The sequence below is a fragment of the Argopecten irradians genome, chromosome 1 (genome assembly GCF_041381155.1).
Source record: "Argopecten irradians isolate NY chromosome 1, Ai_NY, whole genome shotgun sequence".
NCBI lineage: Eukaryota > Metazoa > Mollusca > Bivalvia > Pectinida > Pectinidae > Argopecten > Argopecten irradians.
The window spans coordinates 63169291-63181932 of record NC_091134.1 but is presented as its reverse complement, the minus strand read 5'-3'; the positions used below and the strand labels follow the sequence as shown (position 1 = coordinate 63181932).

The 12642-nt window shown below is 39.2% G+C and overlaps 1 protein-coding gene across 4 annotated transcripts in view; it reads right to left on the bottom strand.

Moving 5' to 3' along the window:
* The window catches only part of LOC138304798 (radixin-like), a 47248-nt gene that overhangs the window by 4119 nt on the left and 30487 nt on the right, over window positions 1-12642 (bottom strand). For 3 of the 4 annotated variants that reach the window (XM_069245076.1, XM_069245087.1, XM_069245097.1), the window contains exons 8-14: window positions 10149-10295; window positions 9710-9806; window positions 9090-9384; window positions 8665-8825; window positions 8035-8055; window positions 627-855; window positions 98-189 (exon numbers count right to left, since the gene is read on the bottom strand). In XM_069245076.1, the coding sequence (XP_069101177.1) occupies window positions 98-189; window positions 627-855; window positions 8035-8055; window positions 8665-8825; window positions 9090-9384; window positions 9710-9806; window positions 10149-10295 (1042 nt within the window). The remainder of the gene's footprint in view (window positions 1-97; window positions 190-626; window positions 856-8034; window positions 8056-8664; window positions 8826-9089; window positions 9385-9709; window positions 9807-10148; window positions 10296-12642) is intronic. The other variant, XM_069245106.1, reaches the window with a different exon arrangement.

Genomic DNA, 12642 nt, shown 5'->3' with positions numbered 1-12642 from the left:
TTTATTGTCTCTCCTCGTACATATCTCCGGTCTCCAGCTATCGGTATTAGTTAAATTATGTAAGTTATTCTTTCAATCTATCCTAACTGCTACTTACCTCAAGTCTGTCCTTATTATTTTCAGATTTTTGGTACACATCACGCTCTTCCTCTGGGCGTGGGGCGTTAATATCTCCTCCAAGATCAGCCGCTAAAAGCAAACAACCAAATCACATGTCACTCTCTCACCTTATTTCTTTTTCAGAAGGCCAACATGAGACAGCATTTTGTCCAAAAACTTCCTCTACTACCCCTGTATTGCTACCTCACTCTTTTTTTGCTTTCATTGAATTATTCATGACAAAAAGCCTTCCTTCAAAAAGAAGGTATCAGCTCTATGGAATATTGGTTACAATGAATTTTCACATGATATGCAGTAACATAGGGATCCGGACCTGGGATGAATTTCTAATCAACAGTATTTATATATACATGTATATTATACTGTTGGTTAGAAATTCATGCCAGGTCCATGTGTGCAGAAATAAGTATTTGATTTGATTTGAGTTTTCATTCTATAGTAAATTTAACTTTAATACAATTCATAACTAAACCATATCTCACTTTAAATTATCCAGTTGTACTCACATTCAACCTCTGACTCCTTCATTTGCATGAGTTTCTCTTCCATGTCCAGACGAGCCTGTTCTGACTCCCTCCATTCACGTTCCTTCTGTTCACGCATCAAGCGTTCCTCCTCGGCCTGAACATGTGCAGCTTCAATCTCGGCCTGGAGGTTCTCCTGTTGTTGTAACTGAGTCTGATAGGCATCATTCTGTTCCCTCAGCTCCATCATCTTTTCTCTCAATTCCTCCTCCTGTACAACAATCACCATACACAGAATTCATTTAATACATTATAATATTATCAAGCTTGATAACAGATAAGTTGATAATCTGCTTTCATCTATAGACGAGAGTTCTAGTGACTGGCTTACAACACATCTCACTAAATCTGTATAAAATAGTTTTAATATGAAACAATGAGACCCAAGTCTTATCAACATTCTGTGATCAGTTTTAATATGATACAATGAGACCCAAGTCTTATCAACATTCTGTGGTCAGTTATAATGTGATACAATGAGACCCTAACATTCTGTGGTCAGTTTTGATATGATACAATGAGATCCAAGTCTCATCAACATTCTGTGGTCAGTTTTAATATGATACAATGAGACCCTAACATTCTGTGGTCAGTTTTGATATGATACAATGAGACCCAAGTCTTATCAACATTCTGTGGTCAGTTTTGATACGATACAATGAGACCCAAGACTTAGCAACATTTTGTGGTCAGTTTTAATATGATACAATGAGACCCTAACATTTTGTGGTCAGTTTTAATATGATACAATGAGACCCTAGTCTTATCAACATTTTGTGGTCAGTTTTAATATGATACAATGAGACCCTAACATTCTGTGGTCAGTTTTGATATGATACAATGAGATCCAAGTCTTATCAACATTCTGTGGTCAGTTTTAATATGATACAATGAGACCCTAGCATTCTGTGGTCAGTTTTAATATGAGACAATGAGACCCAAGTCTTATCAACATTTTGTGGTCAGTTTTAATATGATACAATGAGACCCTAACATTTTGTGGTCAGTTTTAATATGATACAATGAGACCCTAACATTTTGTGGTCAGTTTTAATATGATACAATGAGACCCAAGTCTTAGCAACATTTTGTGGTCAGTTTTAATATGATACAATGAGACCCAAGTCTTACCAACATTTTGTGGTCAGTTTTAATATGATACAATGAGACCCTAGCATTCTGTGGTCAGTTTTAATATGAGACAATGAGACCCTAGTCTTATCAACATTTTGTGGTCAGTTTTAATATGATACAATGAGACCAAAGTCTTATCAACATTCTTTGGTCAGTTTTAATTTGAGACAAGGAGACCCTAGTCTTATCAAAATTCTGTGGTCAGTTTTAATGTGAGACAATGAGACCCTAACATTCTGTGGTCAGTTTTAATATGAAACAATGAGACCCAAGTCTAATCAACATTCTGTGGTCAGTTTTAATATGAAACAATGAGACCCAAGTCTAATCAACATTTTGTGGTCAGTTTTAATATGATACAATGAGACCCAAGTCTTATGACACTGAAGTTAGAATCAAATGATAAATATGACTTATGGCTGTATCATCAGCATAAAATGTAGCTGGATATTTTGCAGGGAAGATATTTTCAGGATTTTGTTTTACACTCCTATTATCGGAAATTTTTATCTCCAAATATAGAGAAAAAAATAAATCATAATTCATATATTATACTCTATAAACAAAATTGCAAATTTTCAAAACCGATAAAATTCTATATTGATTTTTATCAAAATCGCCAAAAATGATCACTTAAAATTAACCGACTATAAGGTTGTGTGTGTGGTAATCACTTCTAGTAATCCTTTCCAAGTTACTATAAACAAATATATCTAAGCAGTTTTCTTATTTTAGTGTAATTTGCAACAGGATTTTTATACAAATTATGTTTTTGCTACATTAAATGTCTTTTGTATGGGTCATTTACAGTCAAACCTCGATGATTCGAACTTCGATGAATCGAATTTCTCGCTGTATCGAACATTTTGTCTGGTCCCGAATTTCTTCACTATATAACATTACTAACTAACCCATGTATGAATCGAAGTTTTATGAATCGAAGTTCTCGATGTATCGAACTTTTTTCATGGACCGTTTGTTATAGAATCATAGGTAACTGACACTCGATGATTCGAATAAAAATTTACCTGTACAGATCAGGTGTTTGCCGATACCCCGCGGCATGCTGTCACACCTAGCTGTCTCGCGACGGCCCTTCGTCGGACAATAGGGATTATGACAGCTTGTGTTGCTTGCTTGATATCATCAAGATAATTAATATCACTAATCAGGCTGATACCCGGTGCTTTGTTTTTACAAGCTGCCTTATTAAATCATTAGTATGGCAAAGATACAGTTAGTCGTTTTTGATGTTCGCCGCCGCTATTGGTAGCAGTTTATAGAATTTACGGAACGGTTAATAGCGAGCCACATTATTAGTAACTCATACTCAAAACTGTTGCATTGCACTTTGGCATAAATACTGGAGCAAATCGATCATTCTAAATCGAAGTATTTTGTAGGTGTTGTAGCGCTTTTGGTTCCTCATTTTTAGTTTCGTTTTTACTTGTTTTTCGTTTTTATATTCATTCCGTAATATTAACCATCGCTTAAATAGTCACCAAACGAACACTTGAGCCGTTTTCGATTATACGGTTTGGCTGGTTGGACCTAGTTGTTCGTTTATTAATTAAAGACAGACCTGGTGATTTTACATTGTTTTCAGACGACCCTTGGCAAAGCCCTCACAGGCCTGTATCAAAAACTGCAGGTCCGTTAGGATTTATACTTGAAATAATTACTTTAACCAACGGTCGAACCGGTTGTTCCGAATAAACGAAAACGGCCTTTTACATGGGTTAGGCCTAGTACACATAAGTCTTGTTTATAATATACGTATGTATTGCTAACGATAGCAATACATGTGATTAATTGCATACTTCGTTTTTATTTTGTTTTGCTTGTGGTAAACACAATGATTATAAAGTTTACGGAACGGAGACGACATGTACACACCTACCACAGTTGGTCATGGTAAAAAAAAACCATCGGTCTAATTTCAACAACGAATAATTCGAAATCTCGTTGTTTCGCAGTTTTTCTGACGGTCCCTTGAACTTCGATACATCCAGACCACGCGAAATATGATTTTTTTTCACAGGACATTCGGTCTGGTGAACTCTGAATGTTTACCAGACCGGGAAAAATTTCACAGGACATTTCGATCTGACAAAATTTAACGGTTTACCGGACATTGAGTCTGTCTCTGATATACATTACATGCCATACAATACTATTACATTTTTATTTCCAGGTGATAAGAGTCTTCCTGTGTATAAGATTAATCCAGCTGTAGTGTTTGGCAATGTTGTCAACAAAATACAACAAAATTTCAAACAGTCATTTCATCCATACCCTTTATTCTTAAAACTATTACTATTTTGGAGCTCCGCCGCTTTTTTGTGACCTGAACTATTTTCGTGATCAACAACAGCCGAGATCTTAGCATTCTTACAACCTGTTACAAAAGTGTTATTACCTCTCAGGTTAGCTGATGTACTCGTTTTGTGCATACGATAATGTTCGATGCAGATTTTGCATGTCATCGAGTTAGTGGAGAAATCGAGGTCAAGCCATGGTCTTCCGTCTTGCCACTTACTACTAACACGACGAGAAGGTCGTTTTTCCTCGTACTTCTTGTTAGAAGCCTGTCTTTTTAGCTTCTCGTTCCGGTGTTGAAGCCCTACGCTTTAAAGCTTTGCCGGGTATAGCCCCGTCGAAATATCGTAACATGGCAGCAGCTATGATAAACTTTCAAGCGTGTTCGGGACCATGACACGGGTAGATTCTAAAACCGGACAGTCGGTCCGGAACTTTACAGTACGGTTCCGGACCGACGGCAAATTAACCTGACATTGTCCGACGGACCGACGTATTTCGCATGGTCTGTACATCGAGGTTTGACTGTATAAATATTTTCTTACACTCCCGATATGCTTTTAACAAGTTCCCACTGGTTTTCAACAAATGTGACTACATGTACTACAGATATTTCTTTAAATCACATTAATAAATCGATGCCAATCAAATGTAAATACACAAGACAGTAAAATTTATATGATTTTGTTTTGTTTAAAAAAAAATTCAAACAAGTTTGTAATCATACTGTGCAGTTGAAATCAATGGGAACTCATTATGATTGTATAGAAAATATCATAATACATTGTATATAGAAAATAACCGACTTTATCCGAGAAGTATATTTTTATGGTTCTTGGATCCAAGGCATGTATAAAGTGGGCTTTGTTAGTTCTCTCTATGTGCATTCGATGAACATTTGTAAATAGCTGCATGCAAAAGTTTGCAAAGTCACATCAACAGATTTGATTTACTTCTGGTATATACTAGTAAGTCTCTTCTTACATTTAAAACAAGAGGCCCAGAGGGCCTGTATCGCTCACCTGGTTTGTAATGCCAATTAATGTTCTGAATATAAGTTCATTGTTTCTTTTCTGAAGAAATTTGGATATTTACCTCTAATTCCCCTATTGGGCCCCACTCTTTCTCCTCCAGGGGGGTCAAAGCCAAAATTTATACGAATTCTGTTAACCTCAAGGATGTATCTGGCCAAATTTGGTTACAATCCATGCAGAACTCTAAGACAAGTAGAATTTTTAGGATTTACCTCTATTTCCCCTATTGGGCCCCGCCCTTCCTGCCCCCGGGGGGGTCAATGCCAAAATTTATACAAGTTCTGTTCCCCTTCCCCCAAGGATGTTTCAGGCCAAATTTGGTTACAATCCATGCAGAACTCTAGGACAAGTAGCGATTTATAGGATTTACCTCTATTTCCCCTATTGGGCCCCGCCCCTCCTGCCCATGGGGGGTCAGAGCCAAAATTTATACAAGTTCTGTTCCCCTTCCCCCAAGGATGTTTCTGGCCAAATTTGGTTACAATCCATGCAGAACTCTAGGACAAGTAGCGATTTATAGGATTTACCTCTATTACCCCTATTGGGCCCCGCCCCTCCTGCCCCCTGGGGGTCAGAGCCAAAATTTATACAAGTTCTGTTCCCCTTCCCCCAAGGATGTTTCTGGCCAAATTTGGTTACAATCCATGCAGAACTCTAGGACAAGTAGCGATTTATAGGATTTACCTCTATTTCCCCTATTGGGCCCCGCCCCTCCTGCCCCAAGGGGGTCAGAGCCAAAATTTATACAAGTTCTGTTCCCCTTCCCCCAAGGATGTTTGTGGCCAAATTTGGTTACAATCCATGCAGAACTGTAGGACAAGTAGTGATTTATAGGATTTACCTCTATTTCCCCTATTGGGCCCCGCCCCTCCTGCCCCAAGGGGGTCAGAGCCAAAATTTATACAAGTTCTGTTCCCCTTCCCCCAAGGATGTTTGTGGCCAAATTTGGTTACAATCCATGCAGAACTCTAGGACAAGTAGCGATTTATAGGATTTACCTCTATTTCCCCTATTGGGCCCCGCCCCTCCTGCCCCCTGGGGGTCAGAGCCAAAACTTATACAAGTTCTGTTCCCCTTCCCCCAAGGATGTTTGTGGCCAAATTTGGTTACAATCCATGCAGAACTCTAGGACAAGTAGCGATTTATAGGATTTACCTCTATTACCCCTATTGGGCCCCGCCCCTCCTGCCCCCTGGGGGTCAGAGCCAAAATTTATACAAGTTCTGTTCCCCTTCCACCAATGATGTTTGTGGCCAAATTTGGTTACAATCCATGCAGAACTCTAGGACAAGTAGCGATTTATAGGATTTACCTCTATTACCCCTATTGGGCCCCGCCCCTCCTGCCCCCTGGGGGTCAGAGCCAAAATTTATACAAGTTCTGTTCCCCTTCCCCCAAGGATGTTTCTGGCCAAATTTGGTTACAATCCATGCAGAACTCTAGGACAAGTAGCGATTTATAGGATTTACCTCTATTTCCCCTATTGGGCCCCGCTCCTCCTGCCCCCCGGGGGTCAGAGCCAAAATCTATACAAGTTCTGTTCCCCTTCCCCCAAGGATGTTTCTGGCCAAATTTGGTTACAATCCATCTAGAACTCTATGACTAGTAGCGATTTAAAGGAAATGTTGACGGACGGACGACGGACGGACGGACGACGGACGGACGGACGGACGGACGGACGGACGGACGGACGGACGGACGACGGACGCCGCGCCATGACATAAGCTCACCGGCCCTTCAGGCCAGGTGAGCTAATAAAACTTCACATTATCATCTATGAAGACACATTCTTCATGCTTCTGATGGAAATATTCTAAAGGGCCCTTCATGTTTTAGTAGTATAATGTCCAAATATGGGACACATGGAGACTTCCCCTCCAAAAAGTTACTATTAAGTCTCCACATTTTTTTGTGATGCAGAGTTATCTGCCCTTATGTCATGAGTAAGTGTTTTTTTCACTTCGTTTGTGAGAGAAATACATTTGTTTCAATAAAACATTATTTTCACTCATTAACTCAAGATATGAAATTCAACCCGGCTCAAAATAGTGTATAATTGTGTATCAAAAAGAGCTGGTGTCATATTGAATGATAAAAAGGATTACCCTCAAAGCCGTTGAATGAAAATAATTTGGGAATGTGCATTAATATGGATCATTAATCTACATCAATAAATGGTTATTTTTTGGATATAGAGATTATACACAATACAAGGTGTTAATTATAGATAAGGCGTACACATGAAAGAAATATATGTAACTTAAGGGAATAGATCAATATCCGAGGTCCCTTGTGTTTAGTGTCAACAAAATAATAATCATGAATATGGACTTTGTTTGCATATAGGACATGAGTCACTCATGAATTTGACATAGAAGAGCAAGAATTTCATTTGATATTGTACTGTACGTAAATAAACAAGAAATAATGACAGAAATTTATTAGAATGTTTTCTATACTTCTTTAAATTACATATGAATTTTGAATTCTTGCTGAACTTTATCGTTATGTTAGCTAAACAAGAGGCCCAGAGGGCCTGATTGGGCCCCGCCCCTCCTGCCCCCAGGGGCTCAGAGCCAAAATTTATACAAGTTCTGTTCCCCTTCCCCCAAGGATGTTTGCGGCCCTTCGGGCCAGGTGAGCTAAAAATTGTGCATCTAGTGCAAGTGTACCTCTGCTATCGGTGAACATCATAGTATGCGTACATTTCATAAAACCAAAATTTTAATTTATTTTCAGAATTGTTAAAAAAATTTTTTTTTAAATCTCAGCATACCATTTATTTTCAAGAAAATAACCTCTCTTCCTTTATATCAAAAACACTGTCATGATTTCAAAAGTATAAAAATTGCTGACAAAATGCACAATTTAATATAAACGCATCCATGGGTGACAATACATACCACATCTATTCGTGTTGATGCCTAGCAAAATATAAATGTCTACAATCTACCACTGTTCATCATGGTCAGTCAAATATACCACCACCAGTAATCACATCTCTTCCCAAAGTTCAGCTACAGTACTCCAACCTTATCAGCAAGTCCACAGAGGTTTTAACAAAGCTTACTTACATAACCTGCCCAGTCATTTGATTACATTGAATGCAGACAACACAAGATGCAACCCACCAATAATATCTAGCTTTGGTTGATGTTAGTCAGCCATAGAGTTTGCCAGTAAAATATCACAACATCATTATAGCCTGTTTCATAAAAGGCAGTAATAGTAATAAAACAATGCTATAAGTTATAAGCAGGTAGTCTGTTTTAAGAGTAGACAGTAGCTGTAGAGTAGACAACAGTAGATCAGTAGGCTAAACCATTGGACACAACAGCAAAGAGCATTGTGATTAAGTTGTGCAGAACAGCTTCATATAAGATATTTCAAAATATTAGAATTGAGTTACTCATTGACATAAAGTTTATAACAAACTATTCACGCCTTAAAACAGAAAGAGTTTGAACTTAGAAGTAAATGAGTGAACACATTTTTTTACAGAAGATGGATGATTTGTATAGTAAAAGACATACCAGTTTTTGTTTTTCTGCTTCGCTCATTTCCTTCATACTTTCAAGTCGTGACTCTAGTTCGTTCATACGGTTAGTTGTATCATCCAACTGACTTTGTTTTTCTTCTACCGCAGATGAGAGTAAGGCCATCTCGCTGAGTTTACGCTCAATCTCCAATCGCTCTATAAAATAATACCAATTTGTAACCTCTATTGCTATACATTCTGGTATCTTTTCTTGCCAACTAAAATTCCACTACGGCAAGTTATCTTCCTTGCTACACCTCTGCTTAATCTTTGTCATCAATGTAATATTTGGACTAGAAGCAATGCCCTCATCTAGCTACCATAGTAAAACCATTTTGTAAAAATGTTAACTTAGATAAGATAGAGACCTATTTACTTATTCTGTTATTGAGTAATATGGACCAAATCATTGTAACTTACCATCCTGTTGAAGTTTGAGTTCTTCCTCACGCTTTCTTAGTTGTTCTTCCCTCATTAAAAGTTTTTCTTCCACCAGGCGACGCTGTTCCTCAGCCTGGCGCTGAGCCTCTTCTGCCTCTCTTAGTTTCAGAGCATCAAGCTCCTTTGCCATTTTTTCTTCCTTTGCTTGTGCCTTCATTTGCTGTACTTCAATAGTGTCTGGTTTACGACGGCGCATGTAAAGTTCATGATTTCCCATACACAGTGCAAGGATTCGTTTGTTAATTCTAAGACGCTCTACATAAAACACAAAGTCCTGTAAAAAGAATGTTAGACAATGAACTGATAAGTATGATAAAGGCATTCATGTGTATTTGGTACTGTACTGTGTATGGTCTCATCTATAATTTTTATTGAAGCATGAATAGCAGTAGAAAAACTCAGCAAAAGCATTGTAAATTAAAATTTTTCATGTCATCAATAGCATTTGATATACAAATCATTAGCAATACAGTCACTCATCAAACAAATGAAAGAATTTATAACCACTTACAAAGATGTTTAAAATTTTTGATTCAAATGATGCCGACATTCACCTCATGGCCTTTGACAAAATCTCTAATTCTTGAAATGCTACTTACTGGTGCTTTCTTGTCAATTGGTTTGATGATAAATTTCTTGTCATTAAAAGAGATATTGCTAATTTCACTCCATGGGAACCCTATTTTTGGTGTCAATCTGAAAACATGAAAGGATAAAGGAATTACATACACTTAATGTTTTTGTTGTATTCCCCTATTAAAAGGATATTATGTAGCATTTCTCAAAATATAAATTCTCCCAAGGAAAACCACAATAACAAACATTTTGCACTGTATGTCCGTTTTATTATAAAGAAAAGATGAGTACCACTTTCGGTTGAACTTACACTGTCGTTATCAGTATAAAATATCCAAACAATATTATATCTTAGTAATCTTGAATTTCTGACATTAGTACACTGTGATCTACTGAACAATTTCATGAAACCTTACGGTAGACATTGTTATCATAACTAAAAATGTATGTATGGTTACTTACTTATCATTTTCTTCATATACATTGAGTCCAAGGGCATCCACACCCAGTAAGAGTACTGTTGCCTTCTTGTTCTTTATTTTAAAATAGTTCACACCGTACATTTCCAAATCTTGGGCTATTTTAAGGTATTCCAACATGGCATCACATCTATAAAAGGAAGACTTTGTTCAACAAAAAATTGAGTTATGTCCCTTGCATCAATTCTTACAAATACAATAGCTGACCCCACCACTACCAGTGATGCTGGACCCCACCACTACCAGTGATGCTGGACCCGACCACTACCAGTGATGCTGGACCCCACCACTACCAGTGATGCTGGACCCCACCACTACCAGTGATGCTGGACCCCACCACTATCAGTAATGCTGGACCCCACCAATACCAGTGATGCTGGACCCCACCACTACCAGTGATGCTGGACCCCACCACTACCACGATGCTGGACCCCACCACTACCAGTGATACTGGACCCCACCACTACCAGTGATGCTGGACCCCACCACTACCAGTGATGCTGGACCCCACCACTACCAGTGATGCTGGACGCCATCACTACCAGTGATGCTGGACCCCACCACTACCAGTGATGCTGGACCCCACAACTACCAGTGATGCTGCACCAGACCACTACCAGTGATGCTGGACCCCACCACTACTAGTGATGCTGCACCAGACCACTACCAGTGATGCTGGACCCCACCACTACCAGTGATGCTGGACCCTACTACTACCAGTGAAGCTGCACCCCACCACTACCAGTGATGCTGGACCCCACCACTACCAGTGATGCTGGACCCCACCACTACCAGTGAAGCTGCACCCCACCACTACCAGTGATGCTGGACCCCACCACTACCAGTGATGCTGGACCCCACCACTACCAGTGATGCTGGACCTCACCACTACCAGTGATGCTGGACCCCACCACTACCAGTGAAGCTGCACCCCACCACTACCAGTGAAGCTGCACCCCACCACTACCAATGATGCTGGACCCCACCACTACCAGTGATGCTGGACCCCACCACTACCAGTGATGCTGGACCCTACTACTACCAGTGAAGCTGCACCCCACCACTACCAGTGATGCTGGACCCCACCACTACCAGTGAAGCTGCACCCCACCACTACCAGTGATGCTGGACCCCACCACTACCAGTGAAGCTGCACCCCACCACTACCAATGATGCTGGACCCCACCACTACCAGTGATGCTGGACCCCACCACTACCAATGATGCTGGACCTCACCACTACCAGTGATGCTGGACCCCACCACTACCAGTGAAGCTGCACCCCACCACTACCAGTGATGCTGGATCTCGCCACTACCAGTGATGCTGGACCCCACCAATACCAGTGATATTTAAGTCTCACACTCACTTTCAGAACATCATTAAGAACTGTCGTTATAATCCTACACCTATCTAAGTAACTTCTAAGAAATTAAGAAAAAAAAACACGGCAGACTAATGCAAAAATCCAGTTTTGCTGGTTGCAGGTTTGCTGGAGTGAATTAGTGCCTAGTGGACGTTACATAGAGACACATAATGTCATTATTGATATTGCACACTTTCGCCAGCCTTACTGAAGTCTTATTAAAAAAAAAACTAATACAGAGGACTCCACATAATCGAATAACGGTTATTTGAATATTTCAGTTATTTGCATAAAATTCTGCGGTCCCGATTTTTTCCTTCTTTATCTTTGTTTTTCAACTCTGTGTATTTGCATAGACTTTTACATGACCTCCGGTTATTTGAATAAAATATTTGGGAAATTCTAAACATAAAATCGAACATTTTTCAATTTTGCAATGTATTTTTAGCGAAATTCGCCAATATATGTTTCAAGATACTTCGCTTTTACAAGAAATCATCATGGTGACAGATTAACGTTATCGTATGGCTTGTTATTTTATGCATGGATCTGCAAAGGTATTCGACGCTGTTACGATTTTCATCAGCAGCGGTTGATCATAACTTTAGTATAATCACTGACTCAAACATCTAATTAAAGCATTTGCACTGTCAAATATGTTTATTTATTAACGTAACGTACCTTAGTTCGCAATCGGTTGGAGAAACCATGCTTCCTTACAACAATCGCCATTCATGAGTCTCGTTCAACCAGAGTCTTGTTGACTACGACAGGCATGTACGAATCAAGCGTCTCGTTGAGCGAGACATAAAAGTATGCAAAGTCGGCGTGCAATGACTACCGCAAGTTTCGTACATATGTAGGATACAAAAGATACTTGCTACATTGTTTCATTGCTACTTGAATATGCATTAATTTCTGAAATGTTATCAAGCTATTCGCCGTATAGATCAACAATACAGAGAGAATTCTCAAAACACATTTGGGTCCAGTGAACGCATGGCTTCATCACCTGCCGCCATTTTCAAATTCATACACATGTATAAAAACAACACTACTAGTTGATCGGCACTTTGAAGTTTAATCACGATGGTAAGTTTATTTTGCCAGGC